Raw genomic sequence first — 26,242 nt, forward strand, 5'->3', positions numbered from 1 at the left:
ACTCAAATAAATATAATAGCGATCGTAGGTATTACATATTTTATTATAATTTATTAATTTCATATTCTACTATTACAAAGAGCTAAAATTCAATTAACTATTTTTATGCTGTCCATACATTGTCAAACACGAATCATTTTAGAATCTTATCTTTATTGATGCGACTTATACACACCCTATTCGCTACTAACATCGGGCTGTTAAAAGCAATAAGTAACATTAAACATAATTGTAAAGTCTTTACACACTGTCGTTAAAGTCGCTAGACGGTGACGAAATATTTCCTTGACATTTATAGCCCAAAGTGTCATGGTTTTGCTAACTAACAAACACGTTACGTATTATTGAACCTTCTTAAATCATGCATGGCCGGTAATTAGCAAGTTACTGTTGTACGTAATTATAATTACTATACTGCCGTCAGAGGCACAAAAATCTTACACAAATCTTAGTCAAAGTTACGTAGTACTCGTAACTATTGCACGACTCATGATGCGAAGCATCAGAGAGTGCTTTACGATCGAAAAATTTTTTTCGCTTCATTTTGGCGGCTATTTTTATTATTATAGCCTTGATAGTTCACGGAATCAAGATATCTTGCATACTATTGTCGAGATAATTTAATGGAGATTAATTCCATAATTTTTAAAAATTGATTTACTGCAATAGAATTGGAAAAAAGCACCAAAATAGGTCAAAAAAAATTCCTGTCCGTCATGTGTGAAACCTGAAAACACTGTAACTTGTGAAAAAATCCATCATTTGAGTTAATTTTTTTTTTTTTTAAATTCTAATCGACTATTGTAGGTCACTGAATGCGAATGATTAATTAATTCAGTGTCGTTTAATTGCAATTAATAAAAAACGAAAACTACAAGACTGTAAGTGTATATATCTATAGATATTATGTACATTTATTCCACCAGGGGCGCTTGTGCAGTACCTTCTTCCTACTACAGCTTTTTTTTCGGCAATTAATTTTAAACGACTTAAGATTTTTTTTTTATATATTTCATAATTAAATGAGCATTATGAGTCGTGCACTTTTGGATTTTCCAAACTTTTTTATTTATTAATATGTAGTCAAAGTAAGTTTTGAGAAAATATAGGAAAATCCCAGGAGTTTCCTATATTTTCTTTTTTGCAGTTTAACTGATCATATTATGTTTATCTTGTTTAAGGCATTTAATGTCGGTTCAATTTTCGAGATAAAAGCAGTTTTATATACGAGTAATTTTATCGCTACTTATCTTCATATTTATGATATACCTCTAAGCGGTTTGGAGTAATATTGAAGTAGATTTTTGTTGTTCTAATTAAAATACTTACTACTTTACTTGAAATATTACCTTTTTACTACTTTACTTGAGATATTAGATTTTGTAATGCTAAAATAAAATGGTCTTAAACTTTTCAGTTTAAGAATACCTAAGTGAAAAAAATATTACATTAAAAATACGCTTTAAATGAGAATAAACTAAAGTTGTTGTACACTACAATTTTAGGGATAATTAATAACTTTATTAATAATAGTTTTCTTAAAAAAGTACAATAAATTGATTTTTGCCCGATAGCTACACTCATCAGCGTTGGTACATGCACGTCTTTTTTGAAAACAATGCCATTTCTGCTTACTGAAGCATGTATCATACGTATAATTCTCAGACTAGATGCCAAAGTTTCCTTCGCCGTAAAATAAATCATAATAATTCATTTCTAAACCTTTTAATATTAGACAATTATTTGTCTTCAAACATACACGGAAAATAAACTACGCTATTCCAAAATATACTTACAATAAAAAGTTGTGGTATTTTTATGATACAAAATACGTTTTTACATGCCTAATCAATATTTACATCGTAATAAACAAGAAACCAGTTATTACTTGAAAGCTTCTGGCTAACCCACGAGTCACGGTCGAACACAATCATCTAAACTGAATTATGTAACGCTTACTTGTCAGCAGACATTAAATTATTTTATGTTTACACCACAGTATGGGTTCTAAACTTTTAAAATACTTATGATTGCTGCATTACTAACCCTTATAGTCTGTAAACGCCTATCAAACTCAATGATATACTACATATATGATGAAACGACAATAACTTGAAGGTGGTAGAACCCTTTGTGGTTCGACTCCGGCGGCACCACCGTCACACCTATTTCTACCTAATAACTGCAGTGTTAGGTGCTGCTGTGTTCCGGTTTGAAGGGTGTGGTAAGGGAGAAAGACTCTTCCGAGGCATTCCAGCTTAGTCCTCAGGGGTAGCGGCGCATCTGTGGCCGACCTCAGGTAAGAATATCTAATCCTATCTGGGGTTTATTACAGATGTCCATGGGCGGCAGTAGCCACTTACCATCAGGTGGACTGCATGCTCGTCTGCTACTCTTATATTATAAAAAAAAAAAAAAATTACATTATCTATTTCACTCCCTACTTTACTCTGTGGTTTCTCCTTTCCGCGAAGTCATCACTCAATACCTACATTCTTTACCATGAGCCTAAATGCTAGTTTATATTAAATTAGATCTTTTAATTGTTTAATTTATCAAACGTTTTAGAAAATATACATACACAGTTTGAGAAGTATTTTATTAAAAGAAGTATTAGGAATACCGAAAAGTAATCAAAACTTTGTTGTGGCTAAAGCAGTTATTTATTAAAGATTTTGTTCTGTTTTGTAGATATTTTTTATCAGACGGTTTCTAAAGCTTTATCTCAAGTCGTCAACTAGACAAAGATAAAACGGATAGGCGCTTAGAAACTACCTGTCAAACCATTGTTCTCAGGGAAACAGTCAAGGAAGGGACGAAATGGCCAGCGAAAGTACTGAAGTTACCCAATGGTAAATTTCCCCACACATTAACCGCGGATCGCGGTGCGTGGCATTACCGTCGAATTACTTAACGCTTTCGTTGCCCAAGCGCTCGAGAGATTTCACGACAAGTCGTGTGTACCGTTTGTATGCTCCTGGTATTATCGAAGTATCGGCTCACTGCTGTATACACCGCACGCGCGCGTCCGTCCTGTCTGGCAGCTCCGAGCAGAATGAATAAATGTGTGAGGGAGAGGGGGTATGCCCCGCTCCCTCTCTATGGTACAGTGTGCGGCGTATAAGCATGAGACGACAGACCATTCACATACACTACATCTCTTCCTTATTTTAATGAAAATTATTAATTTTAAATTTAAATAATCTTTCATTGTGTAAACAATTCTACTGTAAGGTCAACGATCAATTACTTCATCGTGTCTTCCTAATTTCAAATATCATCTGTTCTTTCCAACCTACGATTATTAACTTCCAAGTCAACAAATTGATCTATTACTAAACTCACAGCATTAACTAATATTAATAACTTCATAAATCGTCGAAATCATCCAATGATCGATTTAACACCAAGAACCGATTTTAACAAACGCCTAATAAATATTTTTTAGCTTCGCTTCCTTCACTTCCTACTTTCCTAAATTTTATTTTAAATGTCGTCAATATCATCAAGCTTCCATTAATTATTTTTACATTACTTGTTTATACCGTTCACCTTTCTTCCTGTACTGGCTTCAGCTCGCCCTTTCTTTTAGCTTCCTTCACTTATTCCAAGATTACTACTTTATTACCTTCACCTTCATTCCTTTACTAGTTTTATTTAGTTTCATTTTTATTTATATTAAGTGTATTCTTCTTTTGTTTCTACCTTGATTTCATTTACTTTCCTTTACTCGTCTTCCTCTTTATCATTTCTTCCCACTTTTCTTCATCTACAGCCTTCCACTCTCCCTTCCCCTTTTTCAAGTGTATAATATTTCGTCTCAATCATTCTCCTATTTCGCTTTCTACTTCCACAACCCCACGTATTCACGATTTTGCCTCGGATTCAGTAGGTTCAAAATTTGTACTCAGTTTATTCTTCCTACTCATTCCTACGAATTCCTTATTGTAAACTTTTTGATCCTGTGATATTCTTTTAGTATCTGCATATTTTCTTCCTTTTTCTTTCTGTTTCCTATCTTTATCTCGAATATTCATGTCATCAATTCTGTCCTATACGTCCTCGATCATATGTAAATATTCCTCTTAAAAACAATTCTGCTGGTGTTTTACCTGTACCTGTATGAGGAGTGTTATTGTACATTGTTAAATAGTCAATCAGAGCTCCCTTCCAATGTATTTTCTTTTCAGCTTGACAGATTCGAAGTCTTTAAGTATACTTCGTTCACTCCATACCTTCGTTTTGTTGAGACCAGTATGGAATATAATGATGAAATCTTATGTTATTTTCGTGACAAAATGACTTAAAGACTTAGCTAAGCAAATGCTTCTCGTTATCTGTCATTAATGAAACAGGATAACCTAATCTACTAAAAATGTCTGTTAATACTTTTATCATCTCCTTAATGGATACTTCTCAACAAACTTTTAATTCCTGATATATCGAATAACAATCAATAACTACCCAAAAGATAGTCGTTAGTTGGTAAGGGATCCAACAGATCGATTGCAATGTCCACCCTCGGTAATTCTCGATGTGACGGTAATTCTCTTCTTTTTAAGGGTTGGGGTGGGTTAGATGCTGTTATAAGTATACATCCTTTACACGATTTTACAATGCTTTCTGCATCTCGATCATATTTGGGCCACCAAACCTTCGTCCTGAGTCGCGCCTTCATGGCCACGATACCGGAATGACCCTCATGTGCCGCTGATAATATTCCATTTAGCAATGCTTTGGGTAATTAACAATTTTAGTACCTCTTAAAAGGATTCCCTCATGAAAGCAAAGTTCATTTTCAATCAGCTTTTGATGAACTTGCGTTCGTTAATCCCTTCCTTGACTTTTTGTATATCCAGGTCTTTGTTTGAGTAACACTCTATATCCGTCAATGATACCGCTGTTGGCCTCGAATACTCAATTATGTTTTGATTTTGAACATAGTCCACTTTTGCAATACTAGCTCTGGAATAAGTATACATAATCTAGATAGAGGTTCTGCAATATTGTTCTTTCCAGGGCGGTAAATAACTTTACATTGGTAAAACTGTAATCGAAGCATCCATCTTTCCCCTCGCACACGGCTACGACTTGAGGCTAAATATTACCTCTAATGGCTTATGATCCGTTATTAAATCGAATTGTTTCCCAAGAACATTTACGAAAGTGCTCTACTGCCTCTACAAGAGCTAACGACTCTTTGTCAGTCTGGCAGTAGCGGCGTTCACAATTTGTGAGAGTTTTGTTACCAAGCTATCACTCGTGGTCCCGAATTATTTTCTTGCAGTAAAACAGCACCCAACGCTACAGGGCTTGCATCGGCAAATACTATCGTTCTGTCATTTACGCAATTAGATATTTCACCAAGATCAACTTTTAAAGAATTAAAAGCTGCTTGCTGACTCTTCCCGCACACTCTCATATATCTGCGTTTCTAAGTTAAGTGCGTCGCAGCTAAGTTAAAGATCTATTTCCCCACGTATTTAATCAATCTCATAAAGCTTTGCAACTCAGAATTTCGAATGGTGCTCAAATATTTCTCTGAAGGTCTTATATCTATATTAGAAGCTTGTGGCTTATGTAATCTGCCTCAATCGTATTAAAGATACATTTTCTTCCTATAGTGCGATATTATTTTCTTTCAACACTTCTAGAACCTTTTTACGTCGAGCATCATGTTCTGTTCGGTCCTTCCTGAATACCAGGATATCGTCGATAAAATTTATCACTCCATCACAAATATTAAACTTACTGAAAACTACTGCATTTCTAATCCTGGGTAACAATTACAGGTAGAAGGTGGTTTTCGCATATAGCTGAATTGGCCCGCCACATGTCTATGCCAAGCCGAATATCTCCATTCTCTTTTAAGATGGGGACTATTGTTGAGATCCAATCCGAAGGTCCGTCTACCTTCTCAATAACATATTTTTGTAGGACTTTGTTTACTTTAGCATTGACACTCTCATCTTAAGGTATTGGTATACGTCTGTAAGGCTATGCAAGAAGTTTACTTTTATCATCCATCGGAATCCGGAATCCAGTATTAAAATATTTTTCTACTTCGGGAAGACTTCAGTTTCCATTTAATATACTTGTACTGCATTTTTTTTAAAAGCTCCAAGACCTATAGCCGTTGCCTTTCCCAATAAGTTACGAGTTCAATTCTCAACCACATAGAAAACTGCATTTTATGTCCTCCCTGCGAGTTATATTGTAAATGTTAAAACACCTAACAATGTTAAGGGCGGATCATTTTCATAAGCGTAGAATGTTTTACTATAGTTCTGTATTTGTTCCGTAATCTTTATCTTCTTATTTATATCAATTAAATTATATTCGCAACCAGAGTCCGTCACCATATTAATCTCCTCCTCATCTATTTGACATCTTACAGTACATCTTACTTATACTTCTGCAATGTATCTTCTTGTAGTTTCTTCTTCATAGGGTTCGTCCTACATTTTCATCAGATGCTAAGTGATTCCAACTGCCGCGTCTAAAGCATCTTTTTTCCATCTCGAAATTCTAGTTTTCCATTCCTTTTTCTTCTATTTTGTTTATGTCTTGATTATGTTTTTTATTTTAAGTAAAATCTTCTTATTGTCTACTTACTACTTCCAATGCATTTAGCTGCTTGTTATGGTAATCGCATAATACATTTTTCAGATTTCTCATTTTCTTCTTATTTCATTTGCTAATTATATGCCTTTCCAATCTTTTACTTTGTTTTGGTACAAAGTATTCATCTTATTTCTTGATTCCCGTTTTAAATACATCTGCCTCCGCTTCTGAATGGTTTGTTGTGTCCAGATCGAGAATGTTATAAAATAACTCTTGAAGTTCTGAACCACCCCAATGTAAAAGATTCGCTCGCTACGATGGTGTATAAACATTGGCGGCTTCTAAATAAATATCTAAGCTACTTTTCCACCGTTCTCATCTCACGCATAGTGATGCCACATCTCCTTCACATTCAAAGTTCTCAAGAGTGAGGTTTGCCATGTTTACCTAATACAAGGTGCGTCTACTCAAGTAATGGGCATCATCCGTTCTATGACTTGCTTTCAACATTAACCATCAGAAATATATTTATCACGAAAAGGTCGTTAACCATTCCTTGACTTACTTCCATCATCAATCATCAGAAATATATTTATCAAGAAATGGTCGTCAACCATTCCTTGACTTACTTCCATCATCAATAATCAGAAATACACTTGATCACGAAAAGATCATCATCCGTTCCATAATATTCTTCCACCGTCCATTTTTATATTTATTAACTTTTGTATGCCTAATATATATTACATAGATTCATATATATGTCGGCTGATGGCCACACATCTTCTTTGCTTGATTCAGATAATAAGATCGTACATAGGACGATGTAAGAGATCAGCGATTCAAATGACAATCATCACTAAATATTCAACATTACACTTTTATTATACAAGCACAAATTTGGATCACTCAATGACCTGCGCCGACATATACAATATATTACTACTTATTCGTTTATCTGCTTAGTATAATACGTCACTCCAAAATACTCCTAACATTTACTTCGTGTTTGCATTCTATTTGCATACGTTACTATTATATAATAAATTTAATGGTATAAGCAAACATTTAAATTTTTTAATAATTGTAGTTAATATCGTATATTCCAACATGTTACTCAATTTCATTTACATCGCTATCACATGTTAATGTTAAGAATATTATGTCTCTTGTTATACATTCAATTAAATTATAGGCAATAAAACTTCGAAAATTGAACAACACTAATCATTATTTATGTATATAAGTGGTCAGCGGTACAACTAAAGTGTCAGTATAAGAATTATTAATATTTTAATCTCATAATTTCATAGTCGAAGTACAAAGGAAAGATAAACTTAAATGGATCTTTAACTATTTTCATAAGGTATACCTTTGCTTAAGTCGAAAACAAATGTTATATTCGTATTCGTTCTTAAACGAATCAAAGATTTAAGTTTTAGAATAAGATGAAACGTCCATTATGTAATTCAATACATACATAATACGAAATACAAGGTGAGTACACACTGACATAAATAGTTAATCTTTTAAGGACTATGGCTATGAATATTATATTATCGATGAAAAGTATCTGACGTGATAACAATTACAACATTTCCTTACACTACCCACATTAACATAACATGCATACTCGACACTGGCTTAAATTATGTAAAGTGTTGTTTATTTCATATGTTCTTTCCTACAAATTATGCATTATATTCACTTATGTATTTGTCTATCTATTCTTTCCTTTTCTTTTTTTTTTATGTATTGTTGATTATTATTATTTTTTTTTTATAAATTGTAAACAGTACTCACAGACTCGTCGCCAAATGTACCGTTTGTATGCTCCTGGTATTATCGAAGTATCGGCTCACTGCTGTATACACCGCACGCGCGCGTCCGTCCTGTCTGGCAGCTCCGAGCAGAATGAATAAATGTGTGAGGGAGAGGGGGTATGCCCCGCTCCCTCTCTATGGTACAGTGTGCGGCGTATAAGCATGAGACGACAGACCATTCACATACACTACATCGTGGATGTAGGCACGAAGACGACTGCTACCTGCAGCCCGAATTGCACAAAATATTATACAGGTTGTTTTAATGCATTTCATATGATACGGTCAATACTGCACTAAGCTAGTAATTATGACAAAATAATGTAATTGCTTGAAAATAATTAACTGAAAGAGACGTAATGTAGTCCATGTCACTTACCATTTACACAAATCCAACAATACTTCATAATTCGTTAAAATCTATTTAGCCGTTTGGGCTGTTACACATGCCAACAATTAATGAGACATACATGGATATGCTCATAAATCATTGCCCGCTTGAGATGGGTAAAATAAGTAAAAAAAAATATAAATGACGTCGACGATTTCGGTTCGCCAGTACACAAAGAGTTGCAGATAGCGACCTGTTGAATACAGAAGGCACAAGACCTACACCAGTGAGTCCAATTACAATAAAAGATGCCTATATTCAGTTTAAGACCTCCAAATGCTCATATGTAGTGGTAGATAGGGCTCGCATAGATATTTTGGACAAATAGTACTTTATTATGAAAAACATACTCCTTCTATCTACAAGAGGAGAGATGACAGTAAAATTTAATATTAGGCACATCACACGATAAGAATACGATTGAATCATTGAACGTCATTGAATTCATAAATAGGATAAGCAATGTGAAATCTCACAGTTACATTTAAGATATTTTTCTGCCAGTAAAGTTATAATACAATAAATTATATTTTTATTATATTACTACGCTATGCAAACCGCTTTTTTATATATTAATGTTTTCATAACTTAGTTCACATGACCTTAAGATAAATTTTGATAAATAAATCAACTACTTTGTAAAATCAATTTTAAAACATAGCATTACTTGTAGGAGTAGGTTTTTAACGTAATCTAAGGAATGTTATTGTTATTTATAGACTGATAATAATATTGTAATATTTAATATGAATTCAAGAAATAGTAATAAACAACAGTAGGTAATTAAAATCTGCAATCAAAATAGAACTAATGTCATGTAAACAAATTACGGTCAGTTTTTCCTGACACTAAAAATAAATGTTTTTTTCTGATCTGAACAAAAAAATTGTTAATAATTTGTGTGTCCATAATATAAGTAACATGAACGGAAACCCAATATCAATTGCCTACTCTTCATTTGTATTTATGTATTAGCTAACCATACAATATCTTTAGACTTGAGAACAATCATCATTTCACCAAATTGATTTTACGACCAACAATTGGTTGATCATTCGGGAATAAATAAAATATAATTTAAGTACAATTTAGGAATGTTAAAACAGATTTCTCCGGAAATCAACACACATTACACAACAAGACATATCGCATAATCTGAAACTATAGTGTTTTATCTTTTATCTATGGGGCGGGCGTAACGAACGGCGCTAAGTACGCCATCACTACAACAATGATATTATACAACTTCTAATGTCATGTACGTCAATGTGACAGATTAGCAAAGTGGTCCACATTATAACAATGAATAGGCGCTTTCTTTGAGCTTTATTGAGCTTCGAACCGCCCCCTCCATTGTTGCATTGTGCAATGAACATAAGCGAAAACAGCCAAGTCTATGCTATTTTTATGCTAATTATTTTCATGGTACGACGAGTTTATTATTTTGTTAACAATACTGTAAGATATATAAACGAAATAACAGAGCAATTTAACAGTACCTATAAATTTAAACGCAACGATTTATTTACAAATGAATGTATTGGAAAGATATCGAAAAGTTATTAAAACTTTGTAGCAATCTATCATGCAGACCGTCTGGTAAGTAACCACTGCAGCCCGTGGACACCTGTCACTAAATGCAAGTTTGCAAGTAGTACGTACATTCAGGGCATTCCTCACTTAAAAATCAATGCCGGACAAAAACTTCAATAACCTCAACCATTTGTGTGAATCGAGGTTTTTCGAGGGCCTCCTATTTTCGAGTACCTGCCTATGTGTGCTACGCGCTGGAGTATTCAGAGAGCGCTTGAATACGGTTTCAATAATTCGGGTTTCCCCGAACACAAAAAGAGACCGGGATTTAAAAGATTTTTTGAACACTTTGCAATACGATGAATCTGTTGAATTGTGTTAAAGCCATACAGATACGGATCGCTATCAAATGATTCATTATTCATTAGCTTGTCCGAAATAGCATTTCAATGCATGTACCTAGAAAATTTCCAAACCTTCGGAAGATACCATGGATTTCGTGAAAGACCCAGTAGCAGTGTCCGAGATGAACACGACAAAAGCAAAAAAAATGCCTATATGTCACGTGGAGTCAATGGTGCCACAGTATTCGAATTGAAAATATTATTAAATATTAAATATTAAAAAATTGCAACCACGAAAAATGTCGACGACAACTTGATTTTGGTGGAGCCTCTTTTGTAGTAGGTAAGTATGATTGTTTATTTTTATTGTTTGACGCATTTGCATAATTAATTGCGGTCCTGTCAGTTGAGACGCCATTTTTATCGTAAGACTTCCATATGGAGCATCACTAGATGTTCTAGTTTTCGTTCTATTTATACTTACGTCTATTTTCAATGGACATGAGTCTATGATAAGACTGTCTTATATGTATTGTTTACTAAACGGACTTTAACAAAGGTTCTCAATTCATACGTAACTTTTTGCTTCCGTATAATATTTTTTATTATACGTTTTATCTTAATGTGTATTGCCCTATGGCCTCTGACGCCACTTAACAATAATACACTTAATAATAAACTTCGTATTTATATTTCTTTTTGTATACAGAAAAAACAAAATTGACGTCTGTTTGTTTTTACACGCTTTTTATTAGCTTCACCTGTATGTTTGTATGTTTGTTTGTATGTTTGTAACCGACTTCTTTGGGCGCGATTTTGACCCACTTTAAACGGCCAGATTTCGTTCAAACTTTGTAGATTTATTTCACAATTACTACTACTATACTACTATTTACTGTTCCTTAATTGATTCCTAGATTCATTTAGATTTTCTACTTTTTAGTTAATTTTATCATAAAAGCGTGTTTTTTAGTTTTTTGAACTATATTTTATTTTAAATGAAAATGTCTTTGAAAAGCGGCGTTGTGCACTTTTTGTGATGGGTATAAAATTTGAAACTCGCGTCAGCATCACGTGTCCTTATCGAAAATTCGTAAGACGGCAAAGCAAACTGCAAAAGTAAAGATGTCATCCGGTGTCCGCATAGAAAAAATATGTCAATGGGTGTTAGTTATTTTTTTTTATTTATTGTATTTTATTATTCAGGTTTCGCAAGTTTTCACTTCTGCCGACACTCCTGGAGTGCAACTCGTTGATTTTTTTAATAATTATTTCTTAGGCCAAAATTATTTTATTCGTGATACTAAAAAACATTTACGGGTCGTATGAGTGTAATTTTTAACTATTTTTGTCATACATTATTTTGCAATATCCGCTAAATGGATATTAAAGCGAAGAAACCCTCTAAGCGCAAATCTGGTTTGTAGACATTTCTGTTAGTCAGAAGCAGAAAACATGTATAAAAAATTGATAGGTAGAATTGAAATTGCGAATTTTCAATACAAATGTTAGCGACTGAATTTCTCATCATTCATATTCATTCATCTTAAATAATAATTAATAATTGGCCTAATATTAAATTTCTTATATTTTAACTAGTATGAATCACTCAATGAATGAACTCAATGAATGTTTAGTGATTTTATATTCAGGGAATCAGTTCACTTCAACGGAGGAAGCACCACCGCCTCACCTTTTCTACCGTAAAGCAATTTTTGTGTTTAGGTAGAAGGATGTAGATACTGGCTGAAATAAATTTAAGGCAAACATCTGTATCATCGGAAGTGGCATCGTATCTGTGATTGGCTTCAGATAGAACCCCATTTCTATAGAATTTGCTTGCAAATGTTCATGACCGGTAATGACCGTTAGTACCAGGTGTACTGCATGCTCGTTTGCTTCTTTATTTTTATAAAAAAATGTTATATTATATTTTATAAAATGCGCTAAAGAATAATCCTAATCAAAACGGATATCAAACTTTGATTTTTAAAAAATCATGGCACTTGAAAGTTAGCCACAAAAAGGATGTCGACACACGACCGTACATGAAAATTGTACAGATAAATAGATAACCTTAGAACAAAAAAAAATGTGAGCCGTCACGGGACGCCTGGCAGATGTGAAACATCGACATTATTTTGTAAAAGTAATATGCAGAAAAGAACATATTGTGATAGGAACTAAATATGTCATAATGATAAAATAAAATATTACGATTTTTTTCCAGATAATGATGACTATTTATTGAATAAACATTTATTTTCATTAAATACAAAAATTTACGAATTTATTTCAAATCGTGACTACTTAATTCGTTTAATCAGTGACTTCGGTAATAGTTTGTGCATGGCGACGTGTCGCCACACCGTTCACACTACTGCATATAGACTGTATATATATACCATCGTATAGCGTGGCCACGGCATGCGTCGCCACGCCAGAAATCGGTTTTACGTGCGGCTATAGATGTTTCACATCAAAAATATGTTATTAAAATATACAGAAAAAAATAAATTGGCTCCAATATATTAGTAAACTCAAGAATCTTAGCTAGTTATTTCAATATATTACTAAAATCGTAAATTATAAGTATCAATAATGAATGTTTCACAATAAATGCCACTATGATTAGAAAAATTAATTAATTTTTTAATGTTCATATTTATAACAAATAAGAAAAAACTTTCGTGCGCTGCACGCCATCAGCTGATTTTACAATACAATTCTGTCAGTCTTAATAAATTTATTCTCTGAGAAGAATGACATTAAAATTAATTAATAATTTAAAAACATTGTATGCAATGATTTTTATGTGAATTTTAATCTACCAAGATAGTAGATTTTACATTTGCTGGCGCTCAAAACACACCAAATATACGAGTGCTTAATGCACAGATAAATGCATACTTTAATTATAAAAAAATAATTAACTTACTGATGACTTGATGGTGTGTCATAGTGTGATTTTGCTTTCTTTGCAGAAGGCTGATCACTTTCACTCTCTAAATTATCACGGTCAGACATTTTATTATCAGAAAAATAAACGGGCAATACTTAAAACATACAAAATACGTCAAGTGGTGTAAAACGAGTTAAAACGACTCCAGTCGCTCTCGCGCGGCGTAGTAATACACACGAATGTCACTGAACACGTTAAACGTCATTATTTTGAATTTTAAGCCTCAAAATGCCTTCTTGTGCAATGCATAAATGCAAAAATTATGCTCGAAAAAGAAACAAGATTCATGGAATCACCTATCACACGTAAATGAAGAGAAATTATTAAATTTTGTTTATTTTTCGTGTTCGATCCGCCATGATTACATGAGTAACCAGAAAGAGACAAAGTATGTTTTTGTCAATGAAAGTGATAAAGACGCAAAATGCATGACCATGCATTTTGCGTCTTTATCACTTTCATTGACAAAAACTTTCATTGATTGAATTGAACTGTCATAGATCAATGACAAAATTTTCATTGATCTATGACCATAGATCAACAGAACAGAAGTGACATTTTATTGAAGCTCACGATGTTCATACGTGTATGTTATAGTTTAAGATCCCACTGCTTAATTTTTATATTAGTGTGTTTTAGTCAAAATATAACTTTTTATAGTTTATTTTAATAAAATAAAATCGATATATGGGAAATTCTGTATCCTAATCTCTAAATTTTCTTCGATATCTGTGGTAAATAATAAAAAATATTACCATAAAATTTATATAGGATAGTATACGGTATTTTAAAATTTCTTTAATTGAATAAATTAACCTAAACATAATTTAATAAACAATCTTTGTATAGCCAGAAATTAATCCTCAAAAAGACCACGGTAAGATTATATAAAATTCGCATGTCACGATGTTAGTTACTGTACTCCTGCGAAACGCTCTTACTGATTTTCATCAAAATTTATATGCATATTCAGTAAGTCTGAGAATTGGCTACTATCTATCTATTTTTCATATCTCTTAAGTGATAAGGGTTGTTCATCCTTAACATTTTTTTTATTTATATGGCAACACAATGTTTGCTGGGTCAGCTAGTACATTTATAAAATGTACACAACTTTGCAATTAATGGTCGTGTGTAAAATAAAACTGAAAATAATAAACATAAATTAGTAAAGATACTTCGCCGCCTTGAAATTGAATGAAGCCACAAACGGCTTATTAGTAAGTTTTTTTTGAATTCTTGACAAATAAAAACATTTTTAGAGAAAATTTACAAATAAATAACTAATACTGCGTAATTTACATAATAGATAAATAATTATTTCAAATATTTTAGGGACATTTTAGCACGGAGACGTGGCAAAACTTTTTTACGCAACTATTTCAATTCTCAAAACTGGATACATTTTCTTGTTAGGAGTGAGTAATCTTTACTAATATACGATAATAAATATAAACAATTTTTAAATCGTATATTTTAAACCAGTCGATACATCTGTATAGATACATTCTTTCATCAAATTATATATTTATATAATAATAATTTATTTAGTTAAACTGTACTATAACATTTCTACGTAAACGATGCACTAAAACTATTATCGACAGTTCTGGACATTTTTTACCTTCTGTTCCATTATTTCATTGTCTTTGACAAGCATGAGTATCAATGAGAAATATACGTCCATACGTCCCGTTTTTAACGGGACAGTCCCTTTTTTCGATGCTTCGTGCCGTTGTCTCCGAAATGAACCGTTGCCATTGTCAATTAAGTAACAGTAAATATTATAATTGTGAAAAAAACATGGGGTGCTCCATTTATCAGTTTTCATAAAGCGCCCCACATTTTTTGCACAATTATACTATTTACTTTTCCTTAAATGATTCCTAGATTGAAAATTATTTTCTACTTTTTAGTTAATTTTATCATAAAAGCGTGTTTTTTATTATTTCTAACTATATTTTTTCAAGTAAAAAGTATTTGACATAAAAAAATCGATGTCCCGTTTTGACTGAAGTAATCATTGGTCACTATATTCCATGGTCAATATTTACGTTTGCGTACACTTGAAACGCAAGGTCAAACACTAGTTGTCTTTTTTTATCACATTGTTCTAATAGCTCTGTCCCTTATAGAACATTTGTCTATGTAGTTAAAGGTAATCGTCGCCACGCCAGAAATCTTTTTTACGTGCGGCTATAGATGTTTCACATCAAAAAAACCATAAAGCCTCGGGTTACTGCACAAATTGCGCTTTTGTACCTACTGTGAGTGCCTTTCAGTGTTACGGTTGATTTCATTAATTTTGCGAATGTGAATATGTGACGCATCACGCACGATTACGAGTGCGCAAGTAAATTGGAATTACCTACTTAATTACATACGACAGCATTTTAATTATTTTTAAAATGTAATTTTGCACAACAACATAGACTTACTCCAGTTTCTACTTTGTAAAGAATACTAATGAATAGTATGATTTGGATCTGCAATTTTGCATATTTTTTGTTAAATACGCATAATCGATACCTGAGTACACTTTAGTATTAGATTCATATAAATGGTTTAGTCTATATTTTTCGTTCTGACCTGACGAGTATTTCAAGAAAGATAACACTTGTCCAAATTTATCATGTTTACCCATCACTACTACTGCACACGTATCATTGCGATTATCAGTCTACATAAATGGCAAATTTTACCTAATTCAGCGATACTAAAAAGTTCTGAGTAGAGTACAAATGGATATCATAGTATCCAAATTCCAAAATCTGAAATACATCTTAAGGCCTTATTAGACCACCCAATTTTGAGGGACCCTAACCCTAACTAAGAGTGGTGTAATAAGACTTAGGGAGTTAGTGTCCCTATTTAGGGCGATCGGATCATCCCGATCTGCCTAGCTCCCTAACTAGGGTACACGCCCACCCTGGATGCAGGGCCCTTCATATCGGGTTGTGTAATAAGCGTTTTACTGCCGAGATGCTGACTCTTCAATTGATTCAAAAACAGTTTTCTTGTCAATCGATCTTTTTTTGCTTGATAACATAAATCTGTTCAAATTTTTTGAATAGCAATGATTATTTTTTTAATTTCACTCGCCACACGAGAACTAGTAATCTACACGCACGGCTGTGCGTCCACCAAATTCAAGGGAATACAGCAATAAATATTACAATACTAGTAGTAATAAATAATAATGAAGACAGGGATAGTCTTAGTATGAATGTCTAAGCGGATTGCCGCCCAGATGTTCACCGGCATTTACGATTTTTCAAATTACAAGAAATCCATGTCACATACTTTAATAGTAAAGAATAAAACGTAATAAATGCTTGTCAGTTCTTTATAAATATTTCCAGATATGTAAAGTCTACAAATCTGCAATTAGTCAGCGTGACGTACAATGGCATAAATGATTCAGATACTGTGCGGAAATACGAGGCAGGCATGGGCTGTTGATGATGACGATAATATTTAAATTAAATCTTCCCAAATATTTCATGCATAATAAATTTAGAAGCTCCAAAAAGGATCCTTTGACTACTGATCAGAATTTCTTCAATCAAATCAATTTATAAAATGCAAGTCACAACTTGGACCCGTACACTTTTTTGAATGGAAGGTAAGGTACGTAATTATTATCGGAATCCGAAACTAATTACGAAGAAAAGAGAAATAATGTTAGTAGCAGATAAAATGACTATAGGTCCGTAGATGCAATAAATTAATGTTATTCGTGGCAAGTAAATGAATTTTCTGACAATACAGAATGATTGCAATAAGTAATAACAAAACATTAAAATCATCTGATGAAAATAATATGGACGAGAAAGATGATTAAAAGTGAACAACCGCTTTACTAAAAGAATTAGATGATTTCATTATATTATACTCGTAAGTAAATTTCCAGACCGAATATCAAAACTGAGGTTAACCAAATGCAAAGTTTTAACATAAAACTACTTACTACTTTAATATAAAAACTTCGACAAACCTAATAAAACATAATATTTCAACCTTGGAAGCAGCGAGCCTTGTTAACGCTTAGTATCATAAAAATAAATTATAGGCCAAACTAGATTTCTCCTTTGCCGCCAGACATTTTTAGTGCAAATTACACACCCACATAAATTATTTTATCCGCAACCTATCATTATGAATGAGTTTAAAAAATATAACACTAAAACTAGATAGGCAAAACTTCCCAGAAATGTTTACTATCATACGATCGCATGCGCATTAACTGATATTTAACGCTTTTGCGAACGCAATTAGATCTAGCTGTGTATCGGTAAAGATTACAAAATCCGTGTAAAATGTGTCAGTAAAAGTGAGTGCAACTCACGTCATAACTCCACGTGCACGACACGCCAGCGAACTTGGCGACGCAGCGGCCCAGCTCCACGTCCTCGTGCGTCGTGTACAGGTGCTTCAGGCAGTACTTCACGTGAGGCGCCACCCGCCGCAGCGTCTCCCGGGAGATCAGCACTCCAGGGCCACCCATGCAAAAATTCTCGTTGTAGTCCAATGCCAAGGCGTCCCTTTCCGCGTTCGTTCCTCTCCCCGCTTGCCCGATAAACTGAGGCTTTCGACTGTCCACTGAGCGCAGGAATTCCCCCAACTTATCACCTCTGACATACACGTCGTCGTCCGCTCTCATAAACCACTCGAACCTTTCACCGTAATTCTCGTACATATACAAAAGCATGAGGAACGATTTCTTCTGCGGCGGGTAACTATCATCGACAGTCCGCAACGGGATCAGTGGCAATCCAGGGGCCCGCGATACTTCCGAGCTGAAAAACGCTAGTCTTCCCGGCAAGTCCTGAGCCCACGTATCGAACACGGCCCTAGCCCTGGTATCCAAGTACTGTTCAGCCGTCATCACCCCGACGAACACTAAAGTCCTATTCGAATTCTGCACAGTCTCATCTGTCCTTATTCCTATCACTGCTAACGGATCGGGAGCCACATAATGTTTCGCGGACTCGGGACAAGCTTCGATGCTAGTCCTCGACGATGACCTCAAGCAGAGCTTGAGGAAGACACCGAGCGTGACACCGGCGACGACGCCGGCCACCAGATGCATCCATTTATTCCTACGCGGCATCTTGACGGAACTGCCTCAATAAATGCGCCCACTGTTAGCCGGCGTCCACATGTGCGCATTCCAGGAATTGCCTTTTTATCCCTTTTTTGTCGGGGGTAGACATCGGCGAGCGAGTGTCCGCCTCCTGGATCACATGGCTGTCCAAATTGTCGCGTCACGCGAAATCGAACGCCACTATCGCGGTGTCACGAGCTAAATATCGGATTTGCAGATGTTATCGGAGCGAGCGCGGCGAGGCGCAGCGCGTGTCGAAACGCGAGCCGTTCATTTTACACTATCGCCGGATCGTTGGAATCGCGCAAAACACGTAAACCTCGCACGCCGCCCGCCGTGCAACTGGTCCGTCCGTCTCACTCAAACTCAAAACAAAACTCAAGCAGCGGTAACTCGGTCTGTCCGCGCACAGTGCAGACCGCTCGGAACTCTCTCGCTCGCTCTCGCGGACACACCTATTCACGTTCCTGTCTGGGCTGTACTAATGGGCCAGAATCGTATGAACTTGTCCCATTCATTGGGCCGGTCAACAACAAAAGATAGACAATAAGGTGGCCGAACGATACAAATGTTGTCTACTGAGTCGCGAAAAAATCGCCATTCATCCGCAAGATCATCTGCGCGTCCACATCATAGCCGAAACCCTCATTGGAAGCAGCAGACCAAATATAGCAGCTGGCGTACACTCTCTTTTGCATAATGAGACTACAGTATCACACATTATCATTGCACATTATTGCAAAAGGCACTCCTCCTCTTTCAGTTTCTCTATAAACCAAATTTTGTCAAGTATTTATTATCTTTCCGCATTAAAAATAATAGCGACAACTCAGTAATACAATACGCCAGTCTTTCAAATTGAAATTACAAATTCCGTAATAAACGCTAATGTAATCGTTGGTGGAGTCCCGTTAGCATTAAAAACGCCGAAAACTCGGAATCCATAATTTAAGCATAATTAATGCTTAAATTATGGAACCTTTTAGATTGTATTATTGAAAGAGTAAATTAGAATATTTGTTTATCGTTAAGTATAATTTTAAAGCTAATAGCAAAAAAATATATTTTTTAAAAAGCTTTTCAATGAGTTGGAGGTTGATGGACCATTATTGGCTTCACATTATCAGAAAATACACGTTATCAGAAATGTCATTACATTAGAAATATCATACCCCCCATCACAGGTGATACAAATCAGGATTTGCATTTGTAAATAATTATGTATTTTAATGCTTAAATGCACAATAATATAGGTATGTACTAAAGGTTGCAATTGGAGAAAATGACGACTTAGGTACCGATTAACCGTCGTAGAGTCAACTTACCCTGATGATGCTCCGTTTTGGAGCGCAACACGTGTTGGTGGTGGTATGAATGGTGATTGGTGGTGTATATTTTGCATCTGAAGGCATCCTTTGAGGGAGGAGGGTGTTACATACTGCATGGTTTAAAATATATACCATCATACATATTTGTAGCGGATTGTTGCGAATTAGTTTTAATCTTAACTTAAATCTGACTAATATTTAACGCTTGTGAACGCAATTAAATCTGGCTGAGTATCAGTAACGATTACAAAAACTATCCGTGTAAAATTTGTCAGTAAGTGCAACTCACGTCATAACTCCACGTGCACGACACACCAGTGAACTTTGTGACGCAGCGGCCCAGCTCCACGTCCTCCTGCATTGTGTATACGTGCTTCAGGCAGTACATCAGGTGCGGCGCCACTCGCCGTAGCATCTCCCGGGAGATCAGCACTCCAGGGCCGCCCATGCAAAAGTTTTCGTTGTAGCCTAACGCCAGGGCGTCCCTGTCTGCCTTCGTTCCTTTTCCCATTTGCCCGATAAACCGGGGCTTTCGACTGTCCACTGAGCGCAGGAACTCCCCCAACTTATCACCTCTGACATACACGTCGTCGTCCGCTCTCATAAACCACTCGAACCTTTCACCGTAATTCTCGTACATATACAAAAGCATAAGGAACACCTTCCTTTGCGGAGGGTAAATGTCGTCGACTGTCGGCAACGGGATCAGTGGCAATCCAGGAGCCCGTGATACTTCCGAGCTGAAAAACGCTAGTCTTCCCGGCAAGTCCTGAGCCCACGTATTGAACACGGCTTTAGCCCTGGTATCCAAGTACTGTTCAGCCGTCATCACCCCGACGAACACTAAAGTCCTATTAGAATTGTGCACAGTCTCATATGGCTTTATTCCTATTACTGCTAAAGGATCGGGAGCCACGTAATGTTGCGCTGACTCGGGACAAGCTTCGATGCTAGCCCTCAATGATGTCCTCAAGTAGATACCGAGCATAACGCCGGCGACGACGCCGGCCATCAGATGCTTCCATTTATTCCTACGCGGCATCTTGACGGAACTGCCTCAATAAAACGCCTACTATTAGCCGGACGTGGACACACCTGTTCACATTCCTGACTGGGCTGTACTAATGTGCCAGAATCCAATGAATTTGTCCCATTCATTAGGCCATTCAACAATTAAAGATAGACAATACGGCTGCCAAACGGTACAAGTGTTGTCTAGCGAGTCGCGAAAACAGTCCTCGCGAAGTCATCCGCAACAATGTCCGCGCGTCCACGTCATAGTCGAAAACAACATTGGAAGCAACAGATAAAGTCTTGCAGCTTCAGGTCACTCTTTTTGGAATAACGACACTACACTATCACACATCAGTTATTGAAAACGGCACGCCTCCTCTTTCACTTAGGTACACTATAAATCAAATTTTGTCAAGTATTTATTATCTTCCCACTATAAAGATAATAACGACACCTATGATATCGACCCCTTCCCGCCACTTATCGAAAACGACAATGTTAATGATTTGCATCAAAGTGCACTAATAAGGAAGTTATATCAAAAGCTAACTTTATCGTTAGCTCATTAGTTTCCTACATTTTAGAGTAATCAACAATATTAATTTTATTGTTATTAACTATTAAATATTTCAGCGTAAACGACCAAACTTGGTATCGCAACCGACATGAAACAGCGATTAACAAAGTTTGTAGCTTACAACGAAAAAAGTAAAACCGTGACGCAACCTTGTTATTCCAGCAAAGTTTTAACTAATTCAGTAGCTTTCTGTACTGTCTATTTTAAATAAAAGGGAATTTAAATTTATTTATTTTACTTACGATTTTTATTGTGTTTATTTTACACACCTCAATTTCATTAAAGTCTACTTTGTTTAGTCGTCAAATTTGTAATTTTGCAGCAGTCTTGAGAATATACAGTCGTAAAAGACATAGTGGCAAAAAATTAACAACAGCAAGTTACAAGAAATTACTGTTGTTAGTGGGTAGGCAAAAAGCTCCAGGAAATGCAAGAAATTCGAATTAAAATTACGTTTACGTGAAGAAACTTTTTTACAAATTTATTGCTTGTTGTCGACGGGAAGAAATCACTATTTTTAAACCAAATTTAAAGTCTGCGGTCGCTTAAGTGGCCAATATCTATACCCCTTATCCTATCATATTAAGTATACGTACCTAATAAGACAACTTTTGTCGTCGTCTACTGGTAGTCGGCAATGCTATGAGAAAAAAGTATTATTTTTAGCAAATTGCTGTTACAAAAATAAGTTGAGCGAGAGAACAAAACTTTACTGTTATACTACGCGGAATTATTAGGTACCTAGTTAAAACAACAAACGCCTTGTAACTAAAGCAAAGTTTATTAGATTCCTCTGTAATACTTGCTATTAGAGCTTCATGGCCATATAGCTTTCACATTTTTTGAAAAATGCTCAAACTACTTCTGTTAAATACAAATAGGTATATTTTGAAAATTATTTTATATTATGCAGCGATGTATTTTGATATTAAGTATCGCTGCCGCCTATCAATAACTGCGATCCCTTAATACAATGGGTGTCCTACCTGAGACCGAACATAAATTTGGTTTTAAAATTTATGTCATTTACTTAACTATAGGTATATGGAAATGTACAACACCCGGAATAGATGACAATCACACTTACTTAGATATAATCAAGTTTTATCAACACCGAGAAGATAAATGGTTTGTATTATTTATCGCACGATCTTATTTAACTAATTTAGGTATTAAAATTTCTACTTAACGAAAAAATAAAAATATTCCAATTCAATACATTTAAAATGAATTTCATTAAAATATTTTCTTTTATACTTATGTAAGTCTGTCAATTCTTGTCTAGAAAAAGTTAAAATTAATGATGATGCTGAATTAATTAAATAAGTTTTTCACAAAAAAATAGACGCTTTGGAAGAAGTAATATACTATAATATATTAATGGATTATTTTTGTGTTTTTTTCAAAAGCATAACATGAAAAACTACTGCTCGGTACAGTTATTTCACATTACACAATATGAAACTAGGGTCAAAAGACTTTTGATTCACTAGACGTAATTTAATTGAGAAAGAAATATGACTTCACAATGTCGATTTTTATATTTTTTTTAATTCAGTAGTGTCGTCAACCCATTTATAATCTAATTCTAATCGACTCAACTTCATAAATATCTTTAGACTTGTCTAAAGTCTTACTTATAGTAATCAAACTTAATACATTAATTTATATGTTTACACAATGATGAAGATGTGCTTTTGCATAACGAGAACTATGGACACAATTTTAGATCCTCTTTTTGAAGCATTCATTGTTACCATTTCATAGTCATCCTGAAGTAGGCCATACCTACTTAGGTATGGCCTACTTCAGGATGACTTCAGATAAGACTCCCTTCCTATATTAAGTTGGTTAGTCTACGGGCAGCAGTGTCTTCTTAACAACTTTAAAGGTGATTCGACTCCGGCCCCACCACCGCACACCTATTTCTGCCTTATACAATAGCGTTAAGCGCTGCTGTGTTCTGATTTGTATGGTGTGGTAAGGCAGACATACCTTTCCAAGGGATTCCAGCTTAGTCCTCAGGGGTTGCGGCGCATCTGTGGCCGACCTCAGGTCGTATCTGATCCTATTTGTGGTTGATTACAGATGTCCATGGGCGGCAGTAGCCACTTACCATCAGGTGGACTATATGGTCGTCTGCTACTCCAATATTATGGAAAAAAAGGGTCGTAGGCATTTGAAATAATTATACGACATTCTCCATTTCAAGAACTAAACTTGTGTCAATTCCCTTCAGTGTTGAACTTGTCTCATTAGCAAACATCTAACACTGATCGCCATAAATAACTGGGACCGTTTATTGCGACGTCATAGGGTGCACGTTGCAAGTAAAAATTAAAAGAAATTAGAGCCACATGTTAGCGTCTCAACATTTGCTTGACAGATGGGATTGAGGGTTAAGTGAGATAAACACATTTTTATGGGAAAGGCGGCGGTGTTTGAGATATTTCGGTACCGAACTAATGGTTATTGATTAGAGCACAACTAATAGCCAACGGGTAGAAATATTCATAATGACATCGTTTTTTTTAACCTGTGTAGGGACGTTTATGTAGGTACCTACCTTTTTTTTCTTTTTGTTGACGAGGGGGAAACCTTCAAAAGGTACCCGACGCCGCGTTATGTGGGACTTTTACCGCACTAACCGTGGCGTTTGGTGGAGAACTACGGGATCTCCAACGGCCTCTTATCGGGCTCTGCCATTGGGGGGAGCAATTTACGCTCCTCTCGCACCCCCTGGTGATTACAACGATATGCGACCACACATACCGCTGTCCTTCCCGGGGTCGCTTGCTGGATGGTTTGAGCTCCCACTCTTGCCGCCCGCAACCCTGGAAGCCGCTTTTAGTCGCCTCTTACGACAGGCAAGGGATACCGTATACCAAACCTATACCAGAATGGGTCATTCTGGTCCCGGGACTACAGGGATAAGGGACGTTTATGTACCTAGTAAACGGATGTTAGGTAAGACACTCTAGTAAGAGATTTCATAAGAAAATAAGTGGGATTAACAAAAGTTGATTGAAAGATTTTTGTTATAAGACAGATAGGTATTGGTGTTGCTGTGTCGCCTCTGAAATTACCCCGCGAAATGTTTATATGTAGATCCCATTATGATTTGATAATGAAATAAATAAAGACCATTAATTAACAGCTCACAAATATCTTTCAAGTATAACGTTATGACTTTGCTAAGTTAAGTTTACATAATTATTCGATTCCCAAAAATTGATATATTTAAGTATGGACAGGGAAAATTCTAAAAATATTGGTTTCGGATCGTAAAGAAATAGTGTCTTTCTCAACAAAATCAATCCTTATGTTAATCCAATTTTAATAAAACTGCTTAATATCCCTAAGTTTTGAGCACAGGTACTCATAAATTGTACACACTGTCCCAGTAAATGCATTATTGGTACATTCCTTTACGTGATAATGACGCAAGAGAATATAAAACAAATAATAATATAACCTGGTGTACCGGTGTATTGTATTACATACAAGAGGTGGTGGAAGCAGAATGGTTCGCCCGGGGAGGTACAACAGTCACTCCTAATTGTAGCGTAAAGGGTGCGGATGGCCCGATGACTGACGAATGAGGCAACCATCTAGTCTTCAGAAGTGATAATGCATTCGTGATCGACTTCAGGTAAAAATAAAAATGCTTGTTCTATATTGAGCTAGGTATCCGCGACAGAGATCAGGTGAACTACCTACTTGCTCGTTTACTACTGTAGGGATATTGTAAAAATGGGAGAAATCAAATTTCAAGACGTATAAAATAATTTTAATGGACGAATAAAATAAACGATACAATCAATCAATTGCACAGCATCTTATTTACAATAGTATTAACAGTTTTAAAACATCTACGTGCTATCGAACACCTACCGCTAAGGCAAAATGCAGTATTAATATGTGCAAGATGAATTGTTAAATTAAATAAATTATAATATTTTCACAGCAGACAATAGCGCACTCTATATAAATATAATTTCGCTCGTGGTATTAAGCTCTTTATACACAACCCATATATCCCCGTGCCTTAAATAAAGATGTAATATAATATTTGAAACTTTTCTAGGTCAGTTCACGAGTGATAAATACAGGATATACCGCGTTTAATTTTAACCCTTTATTTCTATTATTACTTAAGGGCGTCCGCTAAAACTAGAGCGAGTGCACGCACGCGTGCGATACATTTTAATACGCGTGGCGGGTCGTAGCCACGCGGTGCGTTTGCACGCGGCGGCCGTCCGCTGATATATTATGTTAACTATTTATAATATTATTATTTCTCCAAATTACATAGATTAGTAAAAATTACTTACTCCTAACAAGAAATTGTAACCAGTTTTGACAATTGAAATTTTCACTGTCATCTACTTTCGTGTTTGAAGATTGATATTTAAAAAATGTAGTTGTTAGATCATTTACAAATGAAACGATATTTCTCCGCACTTTTTCTTCGATTTCGTGTTTTTGCAACACTAAACTGTACATGTCGGCATTGTTCGCGTAAATTATACCATGACAGCCATTAAATGGCTGACACATTTGTCAGCCGTTTAAGCCATTTAATGGCTTCCTTCAAAC

General features: G+C 35.3%; 2 protein-coding genes across 2 annotated transcripts in view; both read right to left on the reverse strand.

Moving 5' to 3' along the window:
- Chsy (Chondroitin sulfate synthase) overlaps positions 1-19,094 on the reverse strand; it is a 78,809-nt gene extending 59,715 nt beyond the window's left edge. The window contains exon 1 of the mRNA XM_073082332.1: positions 17,966-19,094. Within this exon, the coding sequence (XP_072938433.1) occupies positions 17,966-18,730 (765 nt within the window). The 5' untranslated portion in view covers positions 18,731-19,094. The remainder of the gene's footprint in view (positions 1-17,965) is intronic.
- LOC140749264 (chondroitin sulfate synthase 1-like) lies at positions 18,765-21,094 on the reverse strand. The gene is made up of 3 exons (XM_073082307.1): positions 20,342-21,094; positions 19,044-19,205; positions 18,765-18,854 (listed from the first exon to the last, which is right to left on the reverse strand). Exons 1-3 carry the CDS (start codon positions 21,092-21,094, stop codon positions 18,765-18,767), a joined length of 1,005 nt encoding a protein of 334 aa, XP_072938408.1.
- Positions 21,095-26,242: the final 5,148 nt, after the last annotated feature.

This window comes from Epargyreus clarus, unplaced genomic scaffold, assembly GCF_041222505.1.
Source record: "Epargyreus clarus isolate Ecla_fem2 unplaced genomic scaffold, WU_Ecla_fem_2.2 ptg000017l, whole genome shotgun sequence".
Classification (NCBI taxonomy): Eukaryota; Metazoa; Arthropoda; class Insecta; order Lepidoptera; family Hesperiidae; genus Epargyreus; species Epargyreus clarus.